The 26,506-nt window shown below is 47.9% G+C and overlaps 1 protein-coding gene across 2 annotated transcripts in view; it reads left to right on the forward strand.

The window, feature by feature from the left end:
- BLK (BLK proto-oncogene, Src family tyrosine kinase) overlaps window positions 1–26,506 on the forward strand; it is a 53,539-nt gene that overhangs the window by 12,816 nt on the left and 14,217 nt on the right. For both annotated transcript variants that reach the window (XM_064146824.1, XM_064146825.1), the window contains exons 3-8: window positions 3,074–3,122; window positions 16,346–16,439; window positions 17,391–17,489; window positions 19,600–19,703; window positions 23,424–23,573; window positions 24,195–24,347. In XM_064146824.1, coding sequence (XP_064002894.1) covers window positions 3,074–3,122; window positions 16,346–16,439; window positions 17,391–17,489; window positions 19,600–19,703; window positions 23,424–23,573; window positions 24,195–24,347 — 649 coding nt within the window. The remainder of the gene's footprint in view (window positions 1–3,073; window positions 3,123–16,345; window positions 16,440–17,390; window positions 17,490–19,599; window positions 19,704–23,423; window positions 23,574–24,194; window positions 24,348–26,506) is intronic.

Here is a 26,506-nt window from a genome sequence, read left to right on the forward strand (position 1 = left end):
GAAGAGTAGGCTCAGAGGGAGACCTCACTGCTTACTACAACCAGCTGAAAGGAGGTCAGCATGAGGTGGAGGTCAGCCTCTTCTCTCTTATATCAGGGGACAGAACAAGAGGAAATGGCCTGAAATTGTGCCAGGGGAGGTCTAGGTTGGATATTAGGTAAAAATCATTTAGTGAAAGAGTGGCCAGGCACTGGAATAGGCTGCTCAGGGAGGCAGTGGAGGCAGTGGCCATGGAAGTGTTCAAGAAACTTGTGGACATAGCACTTTGGGGGCATGGTTTAATGGCCATGGTGGTGCTGGGTTGATAGTTGGGCTGGATGATCCTAGAAGAGTTGCTCTGCGTCTTGTTGAGCCTGGCCCAACAGTTTGCATGGAGAGGGCTGGAAAGCAGGGCAGGAGGCAGTGTGAGAGGTGCAAAGGCCACTGGCTCACTTGGACACTGGGGAGGGTCCTGGAGCACAGCCCTGTGAGGAGAGGCTGAGGGAGCTGGGGGTGTGAAGCCTGCAGCAGAGGAGGCTCAGGGCAGAGCTCATTGCTGTCTGCAGCTGCCTGCAGGGAGGCTGTAGCCAGGTGGGGTTGGGCTCTGCTGCCAGGCAAGCGGCAGCAGAAGAAGGGGACAGAGTGTCAAGCTGTGCCAGGGGAGGTCTAGGCTGGATGTTGTTAGGAAGTTGTTGTCAGAGAGAGTGATTGGCATTGGAATGGGCTGCCCAGGGAGGTGGTGGAGTCTGTGTGCCTGGAGGTGTTGCAGCCAAGCCTGGCTGGGGCACTTAGTGCCATGGTCTGGTTGCTTGTTGAGGGCTGGGTGCTAGGTTGGGCTGGATGAGCTTGGAGCTCTCTTCCAGCCTGCTTGATTCTATGATTCTGTTCTATGACATCCTCTGAGCTGATCCCTCTGTCTTTTAGACAAGGCTGCTGCCCTCAGCAGCCTGCAAACCAGGCTGGGGTTGCTGACTTGCAAGCAGAACAAAGATGAGCCAGATTCAGGCTGCAATTCAGCATTTCAGACCACAAAGGAAACATTATCATCAGGAAGGACAGCAGGTTCACTACAGACAGCCTGCAGCCAGTCTGTGTTGGGGTGGGCTGAGAATGAGAGACACTGAACGTTTGCTCCTCCCTTGGAGGTCATACAGCCTCTGCTTGCACGGACACAGGTCTGCATTCAGGGAACCTCAGAAGACCTCAAACTCCTGGTTTAAATGTTGGAAATCACTTTATCTGTCTGCTGCTCTACAGAGGGCAAAGAGTTGTCTCCTCCTTTCTCACCCTCAGCAACAGCCAGCACAAGAACTGTTCTAGGTGTGATTGCCATGTGAAAATTGCCTTGGGTCTTGAGCTCTGAACGGGGCAGGAGTTGCTTCTCATCACTCTCCTGCTCAACAGCTTCCTCCTCACCTCCAGCTTTGCTCCATTCCCCCCACTCCTGCCACTCCCTCACAACCTCAAAAGTCCCTCCCCAGCCCTTTTGCAGCCCACTTCAGATCCTGGAAGGCCACAAGAAGGTCCCCTGGGAGCCTCTTCTGCTCCAGCCTGCACAGCCCCAACTCTTTCAGTCTGTGCTCACAGCAGAGCTGCTGCAGCCTCTGAGCATCCTCCTGGCCCTGCTCTGGACACTCTCCAGCATCTCCACAGCCCTCTTGTCCCAGGGGCTCCAGAACTGGATGCAGTACTCCAGGTGGGGTCTCAGCAGAGCACAGCAGAGGGGGAGAATCCCCTCCCTGGCCCTGCTGGCCACACTTCTGCTGCTGCAGCCCAGGCTCTGCTTGGCTTTCTGGGCTGCAAGTGCACACTGCTGGCTCCTGTTGAGCTTCTCCTCCAGCAGCACCCCCAAGTCCCTCTCCTGAGGGCTGCTCTCCAGCCACTCCCTGCCCAGCCTGCATTTGTGCTTGGCATTGCCTCGATTCAGTGACTGTTGGTCACTGCTTTTCCATCTGTATAGAAGCACCTAGAAGGGGTTAAACACCTCCTGTAGTCACTGGGTACTGTACCCTGAGCTGATCCCAGGACTGGTGTTCGAAGTTCAGTAGATGCCAATAGAGCCAAAGGTCATTTCCATAGTGTCAAACTCTTAGCCCAGAAAATGAGATGGTTACATCCCAGTTGCTGATGAGATAACTGATAATTGACAAATGAGATGAGGTTTTCTTGTGCCCTCCCAGGATCTGAAGGGGGTCTACACAAAAAGCTGGGGAGGGACTTTGGAGGCTGTGAGGGAGTGGCAGGAGTGGGGGGAATGGAGCAAAGCTGGAGGTGGGGAGAGTCAGAGTGGAGGTGAGGAGGAAGTTGTTCATGATGAGAGTGGTGAGAGGCTGGACTGGGTTGCCCAGGGAGGTGGTTGAGGCCCCATGGCTGGAGGTGTTTGAGGCCAGGCTGTGTGAGGCTGTGTGCAGCCTGCTCTAGGGTAGGGTGTCCCTGGGCATGGCAGGGGGGTTGGGACTGGCTGCTCCTTGTGGTCCCTTCCAACCCTGACTGATTCTATAACTCTATGAGATAGTTGATAAGTGAGATTATCTATGGATAATTGGCCACCTGCAGGGTCTGGACCAAAGCAAAATCAGGATGATGATAACATTTTAGAAGTGTGCCTAGGAGAGCCACAACACTTTGCTGCTGTGGAACTTGCCAACAGAAACACTTCTTAATTTGTTTTGATTTTGTTTTACCACATCCCTTGAGCAAAAGCTATGCCATGAGCCTTGGGATCATCGTGGCAAAGACTATCCTCACCTTCCTGCCACAAAGCATCTGCCAGTTGTCATTTCTCAGTGAGACCTTTCATGGCTCATCCCCCTCTGATCTCAAAACTGGCATCAGTGAGCAAGAGTGAGATGGATCAGGGTCTGTGTGGGTGGGTAGCAGCTTTTATTCAGAGGGAGCCAAGGATTACTCCAGCCAACAGTCAAGAAGCTCTGGACACAGCCCAGCAAAATGTGCTGAGACCACCACACATATGGAGTCAGATGCTAGGGATGGCAACTGACATCCTCTGATCTGTGCACCTGAGAGCAGGACCTCTGCAGACACAGCAAGGTAATAAATGCATCCTTTTTTTTTCCTGCTCTTTCTACCCCAGGGCAGACAATTTATCAACATCTCTCATCTAAACCAAGCTTCTGTACAAGGTAAGAGTTGTGTATTTTTGCTGAGCTGCTGGTTGGTTGGTTTGTTTTCACCTTCCCCTGGGGTCGTGCTTGTACTCAGCACTGCTCAGGCCACCCCTTGAGTGCTGTGTCCAGTTCTGGGCTCCTCCATTGCAGAGAGATGTGGAGGTGCTGGAAGGTGTTTGGAGAAGGGCAGCAAGGCTGGGGAGGGGCCTGGAGCAGAGCCCTGTGAGGAGAGGCTGAGGGAGCTGGGGGTGTGCAGCCTGCAGCAGAGGAGGCTCAGGGCAGAGCTCATTGCTGCCTGCAGCTGCCTGCAGGGAGGCTGTAGCCAGGTGGGGTTGGGCTCTGCTGCCAGGTAAGCAAAAACAGAAGAAGGGGACAGAGTGTCAAGCTGTGGCAGGGGAGGTCTAGGCTGGATGTGAGGAGGAAGTTGTTGTCAGAGAGAGTGATTGGCATTGGAATGGGCTGCCCAGGGAGGTGGTGGAGTCTCCGTGCCTGGAGGTGTTGCAGCCAAGCCTGGCTGGGGCACTTAGTGCCATGGTCTGGTTGCTTGTTGAGGGCTGGGTGCTAGGTTGGAGTGGGTGAGCTTGGAGGTCTCTTCCAACCTGCTTGATTTTATGCTTCTGTGATTTGCAAGGTGTTGGTGGCCCAATAGCAGCTCTTGACCATGAGCCATTGTGTTAACCTTTGGAGGTCCCTTCCAACCCAAAGCATTGTGTGGTTCTGTGACTCTGTGTTGCAGAGAAGCACTTTCTGTGTCATTAGATTTGCCAGGTGCTGAGCTGATCACTGTGTTTGGGAGGATCCAGCTAACATCAGTGTTAACAGCTGCCAGCCTCCCCTCTTCATCAAAGAAATTAAGAGGGAAATGCAGATATTCTACACTGGCTGAACAAAGTGAGACCTGAGGCATCAAGCTCTTTACCATGAGAGTAGTGGAATGCTGAAAGAAGTTGCTCAGGGAGGTATTTGGGGCCCCAGGGAGGTATTTGGGGCTCCAAGGAGGTCGTTTGGCCCCCAAGGAGTTAGTTGGGCCCCCAGGGAGGTAGCTGGAGCCCCATTCTTGCAGATACTCAAAGTGTGGCTCGACAGAGCTCTGAGCAACCTGTTCCAGTGGAGGACATCCCTGCTGACTGCAGAGGGGGTTGGCCTGGCTGACCTTTGGAGGTCCCTTCCAGCCCAGAGCATTCTGTGATTCTATGAACTGGCTGAGATTTCCCTGCCTGCTGGCCTGCCTGCAGGGTGATAACCCGTGGAGGTGACACCCAGTTAGCTGAAGAGTTCAGAGGGGGAATAGCAGGCACCAGAGAGACTACAAAGAGAGCAGGAAAAAAGGGGAGAGCAGAAAATAAGGATGCACTGCTGCCTCCATCCCCCCCTGCAGTTATCTGTGGGTTGCAGATGGTGTTTGGTAGATGATTGTCTGTTAGCAGGAAGCACTTTGCTGCCTCTGCCCAGTCTCTGCCAGCAACTTGTGTGTGTGTATATATATGTATGTGTCAAAGGCATTCTGCAGATTAAGGGGAAAGAGAATCATAGAATCACTCAGCTGGGAAAAGACTTCTAAGATCATAAAGCCCAAGCATAAGCTTCATATTGCCAAGTGCATCACTAAACTGTGTCAGCTCAGATAGCTACACACCTTTCAAATCTCTGCAGGGGTGGTGACTCCATCACTGCCCTTGGCAGTGTGTTTCAGGGCTTTTGGTGGGGAAATGTTTCCTTAGGCCCAGCTGAAATCTCACCTTGCACAACTTGAGGCTGTACTGTCCCTGGAGGTGTTGAAGCAAAGCCTGGATGAGGCACTTAGTGCCATGGACTGTTTGAATGGATAGGGCTGGGTGCTAGGTTGGACTGGCTGAGCTTGGAGGTCTCTTCCAACCTGCTTGATTCTATGTTTCTAAGAGACTCACCCCCACCTATCTCCAACATCCTCTCATCATAGAATCATAAAATCAGTCAGGGTTGGAAGGGAGCACAAGGAGCAGCCAGTTCCAACCCCCTGCCATGCCCAGGGACACCCTACCCTAGAGCAGGCTGCACACAGCCTCACACAGCCTGGCCTTAAACACCTCCAGCCATGGGGCCTCAACCCCCTCCCTGGGCAACCCATTCCAGCCTCTCACCACTCTCCTGCTCAACGACTTCCTCTTCACAGCCACTCTGACTCTCCCCACCTCCAGCTTTGCTCCATTCCCCCAGTCCTGCCACTCCCTCACAGCCTCAAAAGTCCCTCCCCAGCTTTTTTGTAGCCCCCTTCAGATCCTGCAAGGCCACCAGAAGGTCTACCCTAGATCAGACTGTGTGCAGCCTGCTCTAGGGTAGGGTGTCCCTGGGCATGGCAGGGGGGTTGGAACTGGCTGCTCCTTGTGGTCCATGCCAACCTTGACTGCTTCTATGACTCTCTGTTCCTCCATCATTGCTGTTTGCTGTGGGGATGACATTGGTGTAGCTATTCCACCATGCAGGTGTTTCTGTGAAAGGAAACCCTTCCCCAGAAGCTGCAGTTGCTTGTGCCCAATTGCTTTCCTGACACATCACAGTATCACAGTATCATCAGGGTTGGAAGAGACCTCACAGATCATCAAGTCCAACCCTTTACCACAGAGCTCAAGGCCAGACCATGGCACCAAGTGCCACGTCCAGTCCTGCCTTGAACAGCTCCAGGGACGGCGACTCCACCACCTCCCCGGGCAGCCCATTCCAGTGTCCAATGACTCTCTCAGGGAAGAACTTTCTCCTCACCTCCAGCCTAAATCTCCCCTGGCACAGCCTGAGGCTGTGTCCTCTTGTTCTGGTGCTGGCCACCTGAGAGAAGAGAGCAACCTCCTCCTGGCCACAACCACCCCTCAGGTAGTTGTAGACAGCAATAAGGTCTGCCCTGAGCCTCCTCTTCTCCAGGCTAACCAATCCCAGCTCCCTCAGCCTCTCCTCGTAGGGCTGTGCTCAAGGCCCCTCCCCAGCCTCGTTGCCCTTCTCTGGACACGCTCAAGCATCTCAATGTCCCTCCTAAACTGGGGGCCCAGAACTGAACACAGCACTCAAGGTGTGGTCTAACCAGTGCAGAGTACAGGGGCAGAATGACCTCCCTGCTCCTGCTGGCCACACCATTCCTGATGCAGGCCAGGATGCCACTGGCTCTCTTGGCCACCTGGGCACACTGCTGGCTCATGTTCAGGCAGGTATCAATCAGCACCCCCAGACCCCTCTCTGTCTGGCTGCTCTCAGCCACTCCGACCCCAGCCTGTATCTCTGCATGGGGTTGCTGTGGCCAAAGTGCAGCACCCTGCACTTGGAGCTATTGAACTCCATCCCCTTGGACTCTGCCCATCTGTCCAGGCGGTCAAGGTCCCACTGCAGAGCCCTTCTGCCCTCCAACCCAGCCACATCTGCCCCCAGCTTGGTGTCATCTGCAAACTTGCTGATCTCCAATCTGCCAATCCTCTCCTCCCTCCGCTCCCCAGCAGGCATCACCAACTCTTCACAGCGCTTTTATCAACCTTCCTAACCCTGCACAGCAGAAGCTGTCTTCACGGGGGTGGCTTCTACTTCTGCTTCATGCCAGAAGGCAGAAGTGGAAAGGTGCTATAAAAAAATGCCTTCAGCACCACGTTGGCCACTTTCAGCTCTCAGAAACATTTGGGCTCTCCGGGTTCAGTTCCAGTTTCGGAAGGATCTTCGCACCGATGCTCTGCTGAGCTTCTGATTCCTCTCCACCGCTTCCTGAATTGCCACAATGCCTCTGTCCTGCGGGGAAAGCATGGGCTGGGAGGAGCCCTGCAAGAGATCTGTGCTGGCTGAGGTGGCCTCAGGAAAGGAGGCAATGCAAGGGAATCAAGAGGGAAAGCCCCAAATCCAGGCGGCTTCATCCCATCCAACACCCAAACAGCTCAAGCGTAGCCTTAGGAGCCCTGCAAGCTCAGGCAGGCAAAAGCAGTGGGGGCAGAAGTGCAGCACCTAATAGGAAAGCAAAACCTTTCCCTTTCTCTCCTTGCTTTTGCTGCTTTATCTTATTTCATTTTGCTTTGTGTTTTGCTTTTGGTTCATTTTACTTTGGTTTTGGTTCTATTTATTTATTTAGTTTCGTTTTATTTATTTTGTTTCATTTAATTTTGTTTGGATTCATTTTATTCTATTTTGCTTTATTTTGCTTTATTTATTTCATTCTGTTTTGTTTCATTTAATTCTGTTTTGATTCACTTCATTTTATTTTATTTTATGTTACTTATTTGCTTCTGTTTTGGTTCATTTTATTTTGGTTTTGTTTTTTATTTATTTATTTTATTTCATTTTGTTTATTTTGTTTCCTTTTATTTTGTTTTGATTCATTTTATTTTATTTTCGTTTATTTTACTTTATTTATTTTATTCTGTTTTGTTTCAATTTTTTTATTCATTTTGTTCTATTTTGGTTTATTTTACTTTATTTATTTTATTCTGTTTTGTTTCATTTTATTTTGTTGTTTTAAATTTATTTATTTTATTTAATTTTATTTATTTTGTTTCCTTTTATTTTGTTTTGGTTAATTTTATGTTATTTTCGTTTATTTTACTTAATTTTATTCTGTTTTGTTTCATTTTATTTTGTTTTGATTCATTTTATTTTATTTTGATTCATTTTATTTTATTTTCGTTTATTTTACTTTATTTATTTTATTCTGATTTGTTTCATTTAATTCTGTTTTGATTCATTTCATTTTGTATTGATTTATTTTACTTTATTTATTTTATTCTGTTTTGTTTAATTTTATTTCATTTTGATTAATTTTATTCTATTTTGATTTATTTTACTTTATTTATTTTATTCTGTTTTGATTCATTTTATTTTATTTTGATTCATTTTATTCTATTTTGGTTTATTTTACTTTATTTATTTTATTCTGTTTTGTTTCATTTTATTTCATTTTGATTCATTTTATTCTATTTTGGTTTATTTTACTTTATTTTATTCTGTTTTGTTTCATTTTATTTTGCTTTCATTCATTTTATTTTATTTTGGTTTATTTTACTTTATTTATTTTATTCTATTTTGTGTCATTTTATTTTGTTTTGATTAATTTTATTCTATTTTGCTTTATTTTGCTTTATTTATTTTATTCTGTTTTGTTTCTTTTTTTAATTCATTTTATTCTATTTCGGTTTATTTTACTTTATTTATTTTATTCTGTTTTGATTTATTTTATTTTATTTTATTTTACTTATTTTATTCTGCTTTGCTTCATTTTATGTTGTTTTGATTAATTTTATTTTGATTGATTTTATTTTATGTTATTTATTTTATTCTGCTTCATTTTATTTTGTTTTATTTCATTTTATTTTGATTCATTTTGGTTCCTTTTCTTTTATTTATTTAGTTCTGGTTTGTGTCATTTTATTTTCTTTTGTTTCATTTATTTTGTTTTATTTTATTTCATTTTATTTTATTTCAATTCATTTTGGTTCATTTTCTTTTATGTTATTTAATTCTGGTTTATTTCATTTTAATTTGCTTTGTTTCATTTATTTTGTTTTGGTTTATATTGGTTTGTTTCATTTTATTTTATTTTGATTCATTTTGGTTCATTTTCTTTTATGTTATTTACTTAATTCTGGTTTGTTTCATTTTATTTTGGGTTTGTTTCATTTTATTTTGTGTTTGTTTCATTTTATTTTAGGTTTGTTTCATTTTATTTTGTTTAGTTTAATTTTATTTTCTTTTGTTTAATTTTATTTTCTTTCATTTAATTTAATTTTAATTTGGTTTATTTATTTTGGTTTATTTTATTTTGGTTTGGTTCATTTGATTTCATTTTGTTTCATTTTGGTTTATTTTATTTCATTTTGGTTTACTTCATTTTGTTTCATTTTGGTCTATTTTGTTTCTCTTTGTTGTATTCTATTTTATGTTACTTATTTTGTTTTATTTTGGTTCATTTTACATTTTTTTATTGCAGTTTGGTTTGGTTCATTTTTGTTTATTTTATTTTGTTTCATTGTGTTTTATTTTATTTCATTTCATTTTGCTTTGTTTCATTTTATTTTGGTTTGGTTTAGTTTATTTTCTTTCATTTAGTTTTGTTTTCTTTTATTTTATCTTGTTTTGTTTTATTCTGCTTTATTTTGTTTTGTATTGTTTCATTCAGTTTAGTTTTGGTTTGTTTTATTTTGTTTCATTTTACTTTACTTAGTTTTATTTTGTTTTATTCTGTTTTAATTTATTTTGTTTTGTTTTCTGTTGTTTTGTTTTATTTTATTTTGATTTGTTTTGGTTTATTTTATTTTATTTCACTTAGTTTTATTTTATTTTGTTGCATTTCATTCTGATTTATTTTGGTTCATTTTATTTCGTTTCATTTTATTTTACTTTGTTTTATTTTATTCTGTTTTATTTTATTTTATTTTGGTTTGCTTTGATTGATTTTATTTTATTTTGTTTCATTTCATTTTGGTTTATTTTATTTTGTGGCATTTCATTCTATTTTGGTTTGTTTTGTTTCATTTTGGTTTGATTTATTTTGTTTCATTTAGTTTTATTTTATTTTATTTCATTCTATTTTGTTTTGTTTCATTTTGCTTTGGTTTATTTTGTTCCATTTGGGTTTATTTTATGTATTTTATTTCATTTCATTCTATTTTGTTTCATTTTGCTTTGGTTCATTTTGTTTCATTTAGTTTTGTTTTATTTATTTTATTTTATTTCATTTTATTATATTTTGTTTTGTTTCATTTTGGTTCATTTTGTTTTGTTTCATTTCATTTAGTTTTGTTTTATTTTATTTCATTTCATTCTATTTTGTTTTGTTTCATTTTGGTTTTGTTTATTTTGTTTCATTTAGTTTCATTTTATTTATTTTATTTTATTTCATTCTATTTTGTTTTGTTTCAATTTACTTTATTTTGTTTTGTTTCATTTAGTTTCATTTTATTTCATTTCATTCTATTTTGTTTTGTTTCATTTTGGTTTTGTTTATTTTGCTTCATTTAGTTTTATTTTATGTATTTTATTTCATTCTATTTTATTTTGTTTCATTTTGCTTTGGTTTATTTTGTTCCATTTGCTTTTATTTTATGTATTTTATTTTATTTCATTCTATTTTGTTTCATTTTGCTTTGGTTTATTTTGTTCCATTTGCTTTTATTTTATGTATTTTATTTTATTTCATTCTATTTTGTTTCATTTTGCTTTAGTTCATTTAGTTTTATTTTATTTCATGTAATTCTATTTTATTTCATTCTATTTTGTTTCATTTTGCTTTGGTTCATTTAGTTTTATTTTATTTCATTTAATTCTATTTTGTTTTGTTTCATTTTGGTTCTGTTTATTTTGTTCCATTTGCTTTTATTTTATGTATTTTATTTCATTTCATTCTATTTTATTTTGTTTCATTTTGCTTTGGTTTATTTTGTTCCATTTGCTTTTATTTTATGTATTTTATTTTATTTCATTCTATTTTGTTTCATTTTGCTTTAGTTCATTTAGTTTTATTTTATTTCATGTAATTCTATTTTATTTCATTCTATTTTGTTTCATTTTGCTTTGGTTCATTTAGTTTTATTTTATTTCATTTAATTCTATTTTGTTTTGTTTCATTTTGGTTCTGTTTATTTTGTTCCATTTGCTTTTATTTTATGTATTTTATTTCATTTCATTCTATTTTATTTTGTTTCATTTTGCTTTGGTTTATTTTGTTCCATTTGCTTTTATTTTATGTATTTTATTTCTTTTAATTCTATTTTGTTTTGTTTCATTTTGGTTTTGTTTATTTTGTTCCATTTGCTTTTATTTTATGTATTTTATTTTATTTCATTCTATTTTGTTTCATTTTGCTTTGGTTTATTTTGTTCCATTTGCTTTTATTTTATTTCATTCTATTTTGTTTCATTTTGCTTTGGTTCATTTTGTTTCATTTAGGTTTATTTTATTTCTTTTATATTTACTATATTTTTTAGTATTTTATTCACAAGGGAAGCAGAAATGATCTGCAAAAAGCATTCAGTGATGCTTGGCAGAAAGCACTCTGGCAGTGCAAGCCTGGATGCTCCAGGAGACACCTTCCTGCCTTTCATCCCTGGAGGTCTTTAAGGCCAGGCTGGATGTGGCTCTGAGCAACCTGATTTAGTGTGAGGTGTCCCTGCCCATGGCAGAGGGAGGCAGTGGAAGCCTCATTCATCCCTGGAGGTCTTTAAGGCCAGGCTGGATGTGGCTCTGAGCAACCTGATTTAGTGTGAGGTGTCCCTGCCCATGGCAGAGGGAGGCAGTGGAAGCCTCATTCATTCCTGGAGGTCTTTAAGGCCAGGCTGGATGTGGCTCTGAGCAACCTGATCTAGTGTGAGGTGTCCCTGCAGGGGAGATTTGAACTAGATAATCCTTGAGGTTCCTTCCACCCCTGACAATTCTATGATTCTATGATAATATAATCTCCACCTGATGTAGCTGAAGAGGTCCCTGCTGACTGCAGGGAGGTTGGGATGACCCTCCCAACCCCAAACTATTCTCTGATTCGAATCACAGAATCATAGAATCAAGAGAGAGTGATTGGCACTGGAATGGGCTGCCCAGGGAGGTGGTGGAGTCTCTGTGCCTGGAGGTGTTGCAGCCAAGCCTGGCTGAGGCACTTAGTGCCATGGTCTGGTTGCTTGGCCAGGGCTGGGTGCTAGGTTGGGCTGGATGATTCTGGAGGTCTGTGACATAGAATCATAGAATCAAGCAGGTTGGAAGAGACCTCCAAGCTCAGCCAGTCCAACCTAGCACCCAGCCCTCAACAATCAACCAGACCATGGCACTGAGTGCCCCAGCCAGGCTTGGCTTCAGCACCTCAAGGCATGGCAACTCCATCACCTCCCTGGGCAGCCCTCTTGCTGACAGCAGCAAATGAGGCTTGTGTGTCACTGCCACTGTGGTTTTGAAGGCATCCTTATCTAGGACACATTCACCTCGGTGAACCAGCCCATGCCATGCAGAAATGGGAAGCTGGGCCCATTTTCAGCTGGATTTATAGCTCAGTGCCCCCAGCCAGCCCACACATCTGGTGCAAGTTGTCACTGACCAATTGATGGTCCTCTGGGGGACCCTGGCACCATCGCAGCCTGGCTCCAGAGCGAGACTCTTGCAAAGCTCTTCCATTCGCGATGGGGCAGCACTGGCTGAATCACTTCTGTGAATCCCTCATGCTGGCCCTCAGCCTGTGCAAACAGAGCTGGTATCTGACTTCCCTGACAGCAGCTCCAAGCCAAGCTGTCTTTGGCTCACAATCAAAGTCTGCAGGCTGCTAGCACTGTCTGCAAAGCCGTCGCTCCCAGCAGCCCCGAAAGCTTCTCTGCAGAGGAGCTGCTCATGACCTAACTTGATCAACTAGGCCAAGAAAGTCTTATCAGCTCTGCTTCTCAGTGGGGTGACAGACCCAGAGACAGGAAGAGTCACTTTCGTCATGAGCCTGCTGCAACTCCTGCTGGCTTCAAGCAGAAAGAGCTTTTCTTCTGGCTCACTTAAGTGTGCAGTGTTTCTCAAGGTGTACCCTGAGAAGGGGAATAAAAGGCAGTGGTAACATTTATTCACCACAGAAAACCTTTTTTTCTGTCCTTGCTATATTTGCTTTTCTTCATTCCCCCTCTCTCCTGTTTGGTTTTTGTCTCTGTGATGGTTTGGGTGTTACCTGCCCCTCCACTCTTATGAAGGAGGCTCAGGGGTGACCTTATTGCTGTCTACAACTACCTGAGGGGTGGTTGTGGCCAGGAGGAGGTTGCTCTCTTCTCTCAGGTGGCCAGCACCAGAACAAGAGGACACAGCCTCAGGCTGTGCCAGGGGAGATTTAGGCTGGAGGTGAGGAGAAAGTTCTTCCCTGAGAGAGTCATTGGACACTGGAATGGGCTGCCCGGGGAGGTGGTGGAGTCGCCGTCCCTGGAGCTGTTCAAGGCAGGACTGGACGTGGCACTTGGTGCCATGGTCTGGCCTTGAGCTCTGTGGTAAAGGGTTGGACTTGATGATCTGTGAGGTCTCTTCCAACCCTGATAATACTGTGACACTGTGATACTGTGAAATCACCCAGACTAGACTCAGCCCAGCTGAAAATTAAGATGAATTGTAGGATAGAATCACAGAATCAGTCAGGGTTGGAAGGGACCACAAGGAGCAGCCAGTCCCAACCCCCTGCCATGCCCAGGGACACCCTACCCTAGAGCAGGCTGCACACAGCCTCAGCCAGCCTGGCCTCAAACACCTCCAGCCATGGGGCCTCAACCACCTCCCTGGGCAACCCATTCCAGCCTCTCACCACTCTCCTGCTCAACAACTTCCTCCTCACCTCCAGCCTCACTCTCCCCACCTCCAGCTTTGCTCCATTCCCCCCCATTGCCATGCCCAAACACTTGCAGACCCCAGGGGCAGCCTCTGGTTGTGCAAACTCTTTGAAGCCCTCAGAACACTCTCCCCTGTGCTGAGCATCCTCTTGCCCGTACACAGGAGAGTGAGGCTCCGATGAGAGCTCTCACGGATCTCCAATTCCTTCTCCCAAGCCTGAAGGGAGCTGCTCAGGGCTGGGGCTTCCAATGCTACATTTCCTCCCACGCTGACCCGACAGCAAAAGCCAGGCTGCCCTGGAGACTCCTCATCTGGAATGACAAAGGGCCACGCTGGCTCTCCTGCTGCTGGCACTGTTTGCAAAGGTCACAGAGAGGCTGTGGCTTGACAGCCTGCTCTGAAACAGGCTAACAACAGACTGCCTGTGCTCTCCGGGCGCGAATTAGCCTGTGCACTGCGTAAACCCTGCCTCCAGCACAGGCTCTTCTCTGCCTGCCGTTTTACTCTTCTTCTTCTGGCCATTTCTTTGCCTTTGCCTTTGCCTTTGCCTTCCCCTTTTCCTTTCTCTTCTCCTTCTCCTTCTCCTTCTCCTTCTCCTTCTCCTTCTCCTTCTCCTTCTCCTTCTCCTTCTCCTTCTCCTTCCCTTTCCCTTCACCTTCCTTTTCTCCTTCCCCTTCTCCTTCTCCTTCCGTTTCCCCTTTCCCTTTCTCTTCTCCTTCTCCTTCTCCTTCTCCTTCTCCTTCTCCTTCTCCTTCTCCTTCCCCTTTCCCTTTCCTTTTCCCTTTCTCTTCTCCTTTCCCTTCTCCTTTCCCTTCTCCTTTCCCTTCTCCTTTCTCTTCTCCTTTCTCTTCTCCTTTCTCTTCTCCTTTCTCTTCTTCTTCTTCTCCTCCTTCTCCTTCTTCTCCTCCTTCTCCTTCTCCTTCTCCTTCTCCTTCTCCTTCTCCTTCTCCTTCTCCTTCTCCTTCTCCTTCTCCTTCTCCTTCTCCTTCTCCTTCTCCTTCTTCCCCTTTGCCTTTGCCTTTCTCATCTCCATCTCTTTCCCCTTCTCGTTTCCCTTTCCCTTCCCTTTCTCCTTCCCCTTTCCCTTCCCTTTCTCCTTTCCCTTCCCCTTTCCCTTCCCTTTCTCCTTTCCCTTTCCCTTTCCCTTTCCCTTTCCCTTTCCCTTTCCCTTTTCTCTTTTATATTTTCATTTTTCTTTGTTTTTTTTCCTTTTATTTTTTTCCCTTTTCCTTTTACACTTCCTTTTTCCTTTCATTTTTCCTTTCCCCTTCTTGCCTTTTTTTTGTTGTTCTTTTTTTTCTTTGCTTTTAAATTTTCCTCTCCCTTTCCTTTTCTGTCTTTTTTTTTCCACTTTACTTTTTCTTCCCTTTTTTTTTTTCCCTACCACTGTGCTTTGGTTTGCTTTTACTGTTTCTGTGTGCATGCTGATCCTCTTTTCAGAGCCTGAGCTGCTCCTGCATAGCTTTTCAGTTCTGCTTCAGCAGCTGTGAGCCTCCAGAGCACAAGGGAATGGTTGTGAAGCCTCGCAGAGAGCAGCACCAGCACAGCCTGTGCAGGCAAAGGCAACACTTCATCAAAACCAAAGCCCAACTTTTATCCCAACACTGCCAGGTCACCACTAAACCACATCCCTCAGCCTCTCTTTAATCTCCTCGGTGATGCTGACTCCACCAAGTGGTGGAGCAGCCTGTTCCAGGGCTTGACAACTCTTTTGGGGAAGAAATTCAGCTCCAGCCCACAGAGGGCTGCTCCAGCATGGATTAGCAACCTGGTAACACATGTGCCAAGTGGTGGGTTTGTGATCCACAGCATGGCTAGCACGTACCAGAGCATGAAAGTTCATCTTGCTGTGCCAACATTTAGGCTCAATCAACGTGGCTGGATTAAAAGCCACATGGTAAAGTAAGGGAGGAGGAGACAGATTGGCTCAAAACCTCAGTCCAGGTGGGTTGCAAGAGAAACAGTAGATCCAGAACACTGCTTTCATGCTCTGAGGAATGCAAAGTGCATGGGGCCAGTGAAAAGGGATCCCTGGAAGTGATTCTGTTCTCCTCTTTCTGGAGAAAAGAAAGCTTAGAGGAGACCTCACTCTCTACAGCTGCCTGAAAGGAGGTTGCAATGAGGAGGGGAGTTGGGTCTCTTCTCCAAAGTAACAAGAGGAAACAGCCTCCAGATGAACCAGGAGAGGTTTAGGTTGGATATTAGGAAAAAAAAATCATCATGGAAAGGGTTGTCAAACCCTGGAACAGGGAAGTGGTGGAGCCACCAGCCCTGGAGGCATTTAAAAGATGTCTAGATATGGAAATGGTTTAGTGGTGACTCAGTAGCTCTGGGTTAATAGTTGGTCTCTTCCAGCCAAAACAGTTTTGATTTGATGGATTTCAGCCAAATGGAGCAGTCAGATCCTACAGAAGTGATGATTTGAAGGTGACAACTTAGCTTTAACATGGTGGCATGTCTGCAAGTGTACAAAAGGGATGGCAAGACACAGAGCACCTGTAGATCTGGGGCATTAAATCCCAGAAATGGGCTCAAATAACTGAAATGGAGATAACTTTATACCTTTTTCAATCAAGAAAGACTCAACTCCTAGAGCTACCCTGGGAAACTACGCTACAGCACTTTTAACTTACCACTGTGTAGAACTCAAGCCAAGCACTGAGAGGTTATTCAAGACCCTTCTTATTCCACACAAACCATTTTCACCTGCTGACACGCTGGATTTTGTGTGTGGAAGGGGATCTGGAGTGCTTGAAAAACACATACACAGCAAACCCTTTGGTGGATCAGCTTAGCCCCCAGGCAGAGGCAGGAAAGCTGGGGGAGTGGTGGTGGTGGTAGGGGGGAGAAGCTTGGCTTTTGGGGGATAGCCTCTGCTTGTGGGGCATGAAAAGTCCTGGCCACCCCAGTGTGAATCACCTCCTCATCAGGGACCTCACTGGACTCAGTGTTGTTGCTTCTTCTCCCAGATAGTTTGATTGTGGTTGCACTGTATGACTTCAGTGCCTCGAGTGACCGCGACCTGCAGCTGGTCAAGGGGGAGAAGCTCCAAATCCTCTCCAAGTAAGTGACCTACTGCCAAAGAGGAGCTCAAAGATGAACATGGTGGAGCTTGGAAAGGGTAGACCTTGGGATGAGACACCAATTTTCAACTGGTCAGGGCTGAGCCTGTGCTTCAGCTTTGTCCAGAGTGTGGCTCTGGGGACTTTCATTTCTCTGCAAGGTGTCAGCTGCTTGCTTAGGCTTGTCCAGGCTGCTTTCAAGTCAGATACTATCCCTGCCTGGGTACTGCTGAGATGGTTTTTTAATTGCTGGGTGCAAAATTAGCATGAATAACAATAACCTAGCTCCTACTTCATATGGTGTGCTAATGGTGCTATTTAAAAGGATGTGGGTTGGGTGTAGTCAGAGGAAAGGACAGAATTTGGTGGTTTCATTTCACTTTCTTCTCAAACTCAGGAGAGAAGAGGTTGATAGTTCATTTACACACTCCACAACAGAGTAGATGCAGATTTCAGGGGGTCATCTGTCCTTCTAGGGCTGCTCCATACTTGACCTCTCTGTAAGGTGGTGTTCAGAAGGGATATTTCTCACCCTGATGTTGCTGGCTGGGATCCATGGGGCAGGAGAGAGTTCTGGGTTGATTTTGGTGATGGCTGATGGAAGAATCAGTGGTAGGGGAGTAAAGCAGTGAGGTGGAAGGAGCAGATAGGGGAAGCCCTGATGGCCCCATGCAAGAGGCAAAGTAAATCCATGGTAACTCAAATTCCTCTCCTCTGACCTGGGACACAGAGCAGTGGTTGGAGGCTGTGATCACTTCGTGGTAAGACATTGTCAGCTCCAGAAGTCCCTGAGGGACCAGCACTGGTGGGGAAGTAAAGAGGGACCTGTAGAAAGGTTTAAGGAGCATTGGCCTGTTTGCAGTGAAAAAAAAAAACCCAACCCATAAACTCTGGCTTAGGTTGTGATGAAACCTCCTCCAGGCACTCACACTCTCCTCTGCTTGCTTTGCAGCGAGGGGGACTGGTGGTTGGCCAAGTCCCTGAGCAGCGGGAGGAAAGGCTACATCCCAAGCAACTTCGTCGCACAAGTAGACAGCTTGGAAGAGGAGAAGTAAGTCTGCAAGCCCATCAAGGCCAAACACTGCTGTGCTGTTCTCTGAGCAAGCTAAGGGAACAGCTTTACCTGCCACTGCAAGGATGTCACTGGCCAGCAGGGCCAGGGAGGTGATTCTCCTCCTCTGCTGTGCTCTGCTGAGACCCCACCTGGAGTACTGCAGCCAGCTCTGGAGCCTCTGGGACAAGAGGGATGTGGAGATGCTGGAGAGTGTCCAGAGCAGGGCCAGGAGGATGCTCAGAGGGCTGCAGCAGCTCTGCTGTGAGCACAGACTGAAAGAGTTGGGGCTGTGCAGGCTGGAGCAGAGGAGGCTCCCAGGTGACCTTCTTGTGGCCTTCCAGCATCTGAAGGGGGCTACAAAAAATCTGGGGAGGGACTTTTGAGGCTGTGAGGGAGTGGCAGGAGTGGGGGGAATGGAGCAAAGCTGGAGGTGGAGAGAGTGAGGCTGGAGGTGAGGAGGAAGTTGTTGAGCAGGAGAGTGGTGAGAGGCTGGAATGGGTTGCCCAGGGAGGTGGTTGAGGCCCCATGGCTGGAGGTGTTTAAGGCCAGGCTGTGTGAGGCTGTGTGCAGCCTGCTCTAGGGTAGGGTGTCCCTGGGCATGGCAGGGGGCTTGGAACTGGCTGCTCCTTGTGGTCCCTTCCAACCCTGACTGCTTCTATGGTGCTGGGCCATCTCATTTCAACTACACTGTCACCTAGTAAAGCTGGACCAGATGATCCTTGGGGTCCTTTCCAACCTGGCATTCTGTGAAATAAAGGCCAAGTGACTGAACCGTGGTGTTCCTCTGCTGGAACTCAGACTGTTGTGAGACAGCTCAGATTTACCCTACTGATGAAGTGTTGTTGCAATAATAATCCTGCTCAATAGGAGAGGAACCACAGAGTCAGACATTTGGTGCCTGCACTTGGCTGAGGAGCCACTGGAACGAGGCTACCATCTGCAGGTTTATGACTGAACAGCTCTAAATCAGAATCCTGCCTAGATTAGCCACACATCTCATTTTTTAACCCTGGGCTGGCTCAGGAGCAGTGTGGGCAGCAGGACAAGGAAGGCTCTTCTGACCCTGTGCTCAGCACTGCTCAGGACACCCCTTGAGTGCTGTGTCCAGTTCTGGGCTCCTCAAATCAAGAGAGATGTTGAGGTGCTGGAAGATGTTGAGAGAAGGGCAGCAAGGCTGGGGAGGGGCCTGGAGCACAGCTCTGTGAGGAGAGGCTGAGGGAGCTGGGGGTGTGCAGCCTGCAGCAGAGGAGGCTCAGGGCAGAGCTCATTGCTGTCTGCAGCTGCCTGCAGGGAGGCTGTAGCCAGGTGGGGTTGGGCTCTGCTGCCAGGCAAGCAGCAGGAGAACAAGGGGACAGAGTCTTAAGTTGTGCCAGGGCAGGTCTAGGCTGGATGTTGTTAGGAAGTTGTTGTGAGAGAGAGTGATTGGCATTGGAATGGGCTGCCCAGGGAGGTGGTGGAGTCTGTGTGGCTGGAGGTGTTGAAGCCAAGCCTGGCTGGGGCACTTAGTGCCATGGTCTGGTTGCTTGGCCAGGGCTGGGTGCTAGGTTGGGCTGGATGAGCTTGGAGCTCTCTTCCAGCCTGCTTGATTCTGTGACACAGTCGATTATTGCCACTCCCCAGCAGATAAAAACCGTATTTGCTGCTACAAATTCCTCTCAGTTTCAGATTGTGGCAGTGACAAAACAAAGCACCTGGAAAGAATCCAGGGTTGGTAGAGCCCTTTCAAGGAGTGATTCTGCCTTTCCTCTCTGGTTGTTAGATCCCTCTCAGGGAATGATTGTGCCTTTCCTCTCTGCTTGTTAGATCCCTCTCAGGGAATGATTGTGCCTTTCCTCTCTGGTTGTTAGATCCCTCTCAGGGAATGATTGTGCCTTTCCTCTCTGGCTGTTAGATCCCTCTCAGGGAATGATTGTGCCTTTCCTCTCTGCTTGTTAGATCCCTCTCAGGGAATGATTGTGCCTTTCCTCTCTGCTTGTTAGATCCCTCTCAGGGAATGATTGTGCCTTTTCTCTCTGCTTGTTAGATCCCTCTCAGGGAATGATTGTGCCTTTCCTCTCTGCTTGTTAGATCCCTCTCAAGGAGTGATTTTACCTTTCCTATCCCCTAGGTGGTATTTCAGGACCCTGAGCAGAAAAGATGCTGAACGGCTGCTGTTGTCTCCTGGTAACAAAGTTGGCTCCTTCCTGGTCCGAGAGAGTGAAACCAGCAAAGGTGAGATCCACAGAGCGAGGGAAACTCCTTCTCACTGCCACAGCTTGGAGAACCTTCCAGCAGACCTGAGCTGCCAAGTCCAGCTGCATCTGTGCTTCTTGTGGCTGCCAGAGCAAAACTGTACTTGCTAGGCTCAGCAGAAGTTAGCTGGGACTGGGGTGGAGGGGTTGGGAGGTGATGATGTTGCTCATGATGCTCATGTGCAGTTCAGGCTGCGGTAAGGGCGGCTCTTGGTGACAGAGATGCAGCGAGACAGATAAGCAGAGGAGGCTTTTCAGACTGGTGTGTAGGGCTTTTCTGTTCTCCCCAAAGAATTGTTGCTCTTTGGCTGAAAGGGAGTCACCTCTTCTCTCTTGAGGAAGTGCTTCTCCTCCTCTGCAGCTGAAACTTGCAGAGCTTTGGATCAACTCTTTGTGGTGTCTTCCATCTCTACCACAGTGTCTCTCTCTCTCTGTCTCTCACTTGGGTATCGTCAAACTGGGAGCAGTTCTGCAGCCCCCAGCACAAGCAGGACATGGAAGTGTTGGAGCCAGTCCAGAGGAGGCCACAAAGGTGCTCAGAGGGCTGCAGCAGCTCTGCTCTGAGGACAGGCTGAGAGAGTTGGGGCTCTGGAGCCTGGAGAGGAGAAAGCTTCCAGGAGCCCTTGGAGTGGCCTCCCAGGATCTGAAGTGGGCTACAGAAGGGCTGGGGAGGAACTAATGACAAGGTCTGGTAATGACAGGAGGAGGAGGAGGAGGAATGGGTTTGGACTGGCAGAGGGTAGATTGGAATTGGATGTTAGGCAGAAGTTGTTTGCATTGAGGGTGGTGAGACCCTGGCACAGGTTGCCCAGGGAGGTTGTGGAGCAGAGAATCAGCCAATGTGATCTTTGAAGGGAGGCTGTAGCCAGGTGGGGTTGGGCTCTGCTGCCAGGCAAGCAGCAAGAGAACAAGGGGACAGAGTGTCAAGCTGTGGCAGGACAGGTCTAGGCTGGCTGTTGTTAGGAAGTTGTTGTCAGAGAGAGTGATTGGCATTGGAATGGGCTGCCCAGGGAGGTGGTGGAGTCTCTGTGGCTGGAGGTGTTGAAGCCAAGCCTGGCTGGGGCACTTAGTGCCATGGTCTGGTTGCTTGTTGAGGGCTGGGTGCTAGGTTGGGCTGGCTGAGCTTGGAGCTCTCTTCCAACCTGCTTGATTCTGTGATTCTCTTCACTAGCTCCAATGACAGGTTAAGTGTTAATGTTGGCAGTAAGCAGCTGCTAAGTGGACAGAAGGCTGCCTAGTGCTCGTTTGGCCATGCCTTCCAAAGCCAGACCTCTTCACAGGGAAGGCAACTGGATGAAGTCCAGCTTTCCCACTTGTAGGTGTCCTTCCAAGAGTCCTGAATTGCATCAGTGCCCCCTGCTACAGGCTATCAGAAACAAAACTTGCCTCTGGGAATATCTTACACCAAAAGTTCTGGGTTGGGGTTTTTCCCCCCCCCACATTCTGCAAGTTTCTGCTGCTCTGCATCACCACTCCAAAAGATGTGAGATGGTCTTCTAATGGGTCAGTGGGAGAGAAAGGAGGCAGCCCTGCAGGAAAGCAGGTGTTTGGGGTTCAGCCACATGAACAAACAGATCAGGTCTCTCCTTTTCTTCTGATTCTCAGCCTTTAGGCACACATAGAATCATAGAATCAAGCAGGCTGGAAGAGTCTTCCAAGCTCAGCCAGTCCAACCTAGCACCCAGCTCTCAACAACCAACCAGACCATGGCACTAAGTGCCCCAGCCAGGCTTGGCTTCAACACCTTCAGGCACAGAGACTCCACCACCTCCCTGGGCAGCCCATTCCAATGCCAATCACTCTCTCTGACAACAACTTCCTAACAACATCCAGCCTAGACCTCCCCTGGCACAACTTGAGACTCTGTCCCCTTGTTCTGTTGCTGCTTGCCTGGCAGCAGAGCCCAACCCCACCTGGCTACAGCCTCCCTGCAGGCAGCTGCAGACAGCAATGAGCTCTGCCCTGAGCCTCCTCTGCTGCAGGCTGCACACCCCCAGCTCCCTCAGCCTCTCCTCACAGGGCTGTGCTCCAGGCCCCTCCCCAGCCTTGCTGCCCTTCTCCAAACACCTTCCAGCACCTCAACATCTCTCTTGAGTTGAGGAGCCCAGAACTGGACACAGCACTCAAGGGGTGGCCTGAGCAGTGCTGAGCAGAGGGGCAGAAGAACCTCCCTTGTCTTGCTGCCCACACTGTTCTGGATCCAGGCCAGTCCTTGCTCACTGCAGGAGGATTGGCCTAGGTGAACTCTAAAGGTCCCTTCCAACCCAAACCACTACCTGGTGAAGCCATCACAGACTCACAGAGCCATGGATCACCAAGCTGGAAGAGAATTTGAGGATTGTGTAGTCCAATGTTTCTTGGCAAAGCAGGTTCTTGAGAAGTTGGCCAGCACCTTGTCCAGCTGAGTCTTACAGGTGTCTGAAGTGGTGCCACTTCCTTGGGGAGATTCTTCCAATGGATGGCTGTCCTTGTGACACTTTTTCCTCTTGTGTCCCATTGGAATCTTCCCAGCAGCACCTCATAGCCATTACTCATTCTTCCAGCATGACCTGTTGTAAAAAAGAGCCTTCTCCATATTTGTAGCCACCTTTTAAATGGTGGAACATGATGGCAAGGGCTCCTCTGAGCCTTCTTTTCCCCAGCCAGAACAACCCTGTGCTCTCAGCCTTTCCTCACATGGCAGCTTCCCAGTCCTTGGCAAAGTGGCTGAATCCCCATCCCTGGAGGTGGTTCAGAGATGTGGAGTTGTGGTGCTGTGGTCTGTGATTTAGCACCAGCCTTGCTAGAGTTACAGAATGGTTGGACCTGATGATCTTAAAAGTCTTTTCCAACCAAAAACATCCTGTGAGTATAAAGGAAGACAAGGCAGATAGTCCAAGTGCAAGGTCCTGCAGCTGGGTGGAGGCAATGCCAAGCACAAATGCAGGCTGGGCAGGGAGTGGCTGGAGAGCAACCCTGAGGAGAGGCACTTGGGGGTGCTGCTGGAGGAGAAGCTCAACAGGAGCCAGCAGTGTGCACTTGCAGCCCAGAAAGCCAAGCAGAGCCTGGGCTGCAGCAGCAGAAGTGTGGCCAGCAGGGCCAGGGAGGGGATTCTGCCCCTCTGCTGTGCTCTGCTGAGACCCCACCTGGAGTACTGCATCCAGCTCTGGAGCCCCTGGGACAAGAGGGATGTGGAGATGCTGGAGTGTGTCCAGAGCAGGGCCAGGAGGATGCTCAGAGGCTGCAGCAGCTCTGCTGTGAGCACAGACTGAAAGAGTTGGGGCTGTGCAGGCTGGAGCAGAGGAGGCTCCCAGGGGACCTTCTTGTGGCCTTCCAGCATCTGAAGGGGGCCACAAAAAAGCTGGGGAGGGACTTTTGAGGGTGTGAGGGAGTGGCAGGAGTGGGGAGAATGGAGCAAAGCTGGAGGTGGGGAGAGTCAGAGTGGAGGTGAGGAGGAAGTTGTTGAGCAGGAGAGTGGTGAGAGGCTGGACTGGGTTGCCCAGGGAGGTGGTTGAGGCCCCATGGCTGGAGGTGTTTGAGGCCAGGCTGTGTGAGGCTGTGTGCAGCCTGCTCTAGGGTAGGGTGTCCCTGGGCATGGCAGGGGGGTTGGAACTGGCTGCTCCTTGTGCTCCCTTCCAACCCTGACTGATTCTGTGACTCTATGATTCCCTGAGTAGGCTGTCACTTGTCCTCACAGTATGTCCTGCTGTTTACTCTCCAGATTCCTATTCCTTGTCAGTGAGGGATGTTGACTCTGCCCATGGGGACATCATCAAACACTACAGGATCCGTGCCTTAGATGGGGGGGGGTACTACATCTCCCCCAGGATGACCTTCCCCAGCCTGCCTGAGCTCATCCAGCATTACAGCCGTGAGTTGTTTGCCTTCCCTGATGGCTTTGTCTGCTAGCAGAAGGTGGACATGTGTGCAGGAAGAGGAGCAGCTCACCAGCTGCCACCACCACTCCATTCCCTCTCGTGGGCCAAGCCTGCTCCCTCAAGCAGAATTTGCCATCCCTATGCTGGCTTTCATCCTAGGGCACTGGGAGGGTGCAAAGCTGCCTACAGCTCTGCAGCCAGGGAGCAGCTCCCATTAGGAAAGGGATACTGAGGAGGCATGTCTGGGCAGCAGGGTTTGGATCAGCTGGGCAGGAGGATTTGCTCTTCTTTGAGGTTTTTGCTTTCATTTACCCAGCTTTATCCTCAGGGCCTGGGTCCAAGTAGCCAAATGTGTGATTGTGGAGGTATAAAAGAGCCTTGGAATGGTTTAGGTTGGAAGAGACATTAAAAGTCACCTAACTGCAACCCTCCTGCCATGGCTTTCCCCTGCATTGGAGGTCAGCTCTGCTGTCTCTGCCAGGCTGGCTGAGGCTGTGTGCAGCCTGCTCTAGGGTAGGGTGTCCCTGGGCATGGCAGGGGGGTTGGAACTGGCTGCTCCTTGTGCTCCCTTCCAACCCTGACTGTGAACTGTCTGGTGCTTTGTCCTCATGCAGAGAAAGGGGATGGCCTGTGCCAGCGGCTCACTGCCCCCTGCAAATCCCTGGTGCCCCAGAGGCCTTGGGCACAGGATGAGTGGGAGATCCCACGGGAGTCCCTGAAGCTGGTGAAGAAACTTGGCAGTGGGCAATTTGGGGAAGTGTGGATGGGTAAGTACAACTCTCACCCCACAGGAAGCTGGGAAGCTCTTTTGCTGGGACAGGACCAGGCTGGCTGGGGGGATTCTGAAGCAGTAACAGGTTTGTAGGTGCTCACACAGCAGTATCACAGTATCACAGTATCACAGTATCACCAAGGTTGGAAGAGACCTCACAGATCATCAAGTCCAACCCTTTACCACAGAGCTCAAGGCCAGACCATGGCACCAAGTGCCACGTCCAGTCCTGCCTTGAACAGCTCCAGGGACGGCGACTCCACCACCTCCCCGGGCAGCCCATTCCAGTGTCCAATGACTCTCTCAGGGAAGAACTTTCTCCTCACCTCCAGCCTAAATCTCCCCTGGCACAGCCTGAGGCTGTGTCCTCTTGTTCTGGTGCTGGCCACCTGAGAGAAGAGAGCAACCTCCTCCTGGCCACAACCTCCCCTCAGGTAGTTGCAGACAGCAATAAGGTCTGCCCTGAGCCTCCTCTTCTCCAGGCTAACCAATCCCAGCTCCCTCAGCCTCTCCTCGTAGGGCTGTGCTCAAGGCCTCTCCCCAGCCTCGTCGCCCTTCTCTGGACACACTCAAGCATCTCAATGTCCCTCCTAAACTGGGGGGCCCAGAACTGAACACAGCACTCAAGGTGTGGTCTAACCAGTGCAGAGTACAGGGGCAGAATGACCTCCCTGCTCCTGCTGACCACACCATTCCTGATGCAGGCCAGGATGCCACTGGCTCTCTTGGCCACCTGCTGAGTGCAGGAGGGTTGGACAAGATGACCTTTGGGGATCCCTTCAATCCTGTAGGTGCCATTCTGCAGCTCATGTGTGCACAGAGCAGGAGTTTTCTGAACTAGGTGCATGAGAGAGGTGTTGAAGTAGCTATGGAATCACAGAGTGGCCCAGGTTGGGAGGGACATCACAGACCATCTACTCCAACCTCCCTACCATGGGCGTGGATGACTCTCAATGAGACTCAGCTGCTCAAAACCTCATCCAGCCTGGCCTGGAACACTCTCAGGGAGGAGACATCCACAACCAGATGGATCCCAGAATCCCACCTCCCTGGTATGGAAGAACTTCTTAAGATCCAGTCTGAACCTACTCTCCTTCAGCTTAAAACCATTCCCCACTTGTCCTGTTGCTAGACAGCCTTACTAAAAGACCCTCTCCAGCCTTCCTGCAGGGTTTATAAACATCTGAGAGCTGGTCAGGAGTGGGGGACAGGCTCTGCTCACTGCTCCCTGGGATAGGACAAGCAGCAATGGATGGAAGCTGCAGCACAGGAGGTTCCAGCTCAACACAAGGGGGAATTTCTTGAGTGTAAGGGTCCCAGAGCACTGGCACAGGCTGCCCAGAGAGGCTGTGGAGTCTCCTTCTCTGGAGCCTTTGCAGGCCTGTCTGGATGTGTTGCTGTGTGCCCTGAGCTGGATTGCTCTGGCAGGGGGGCTGGACAGGATGATCTCTTTGGGTCCCTTCCAACCCCTGACATCTGTGAGCCTGTGATCCCTTCAGGTGTTGAATATATAATCTCTTAAGATGTGCTCTTGCTCTGGGAATCCCAAGCATGGCTGTAGGATCCTAAGGCCAACACAGCAGAGTACCTGTGTGACACTACCCCACTTCTTCTGCTTCCCTGTTCCACTTCACAACCCAGATCTCATTCCCTTGCACCTCCCTGCCCACTGCTGTTCAGTGGGAGAGGATATGGGGCGAGCTCAGCTTCCTCTGCTGTCCTCCCTGTGGTTGCCTGTTGCCTTGGCAGTTGAGATTGTGAATAGGACCAGACTGTGTCAACATCCTGGCTGCAGACTCCTGCACTTGGATTATTGGAGACCTTAGCTGGTGGGAGTGCCCAGAGCTTTCACCCAGACAGAGCCTTGCAGGGCTGGAATGACTGTGTAGGGATGGGCTGATTGCCTGAGTGTCCCTCTCCCAGAGCAAGGATGATCCCTGACAGAGTGAGTGAGGAGTGACTGAAGGAGCTGGGGATGGTTAGTTTGAGGAAGAGGAGGCTGAGGGGAGACCTCCTTGCTGTCTACAACTGCCTGAAGGGAAATTGTGGAGAAGCTGCTGCTGGGCTCTGCTCACAGGGGATTGGAGACAGAAGAAGGGGAAATGGCCTCAAGCTGAGGCTGGGGAGGTTTAGGTTGGACATTAGGAAATAGCT

The sequence above is a fragment of the Pogoniulus pusillus genome, chromosome 7 (genome assembly GCF_015220805.1).
Source record: "Pogoniulus pusillus isolate bPogPus1 chromosome 7, bPogPus1.pri, whole genome shotgun sequence".
NCBI lineage: Eukaryota > Metazoa > Chordata > Aves > Piciformes > Lybiidae > Pogoniulus > Pogoniulus pusillus.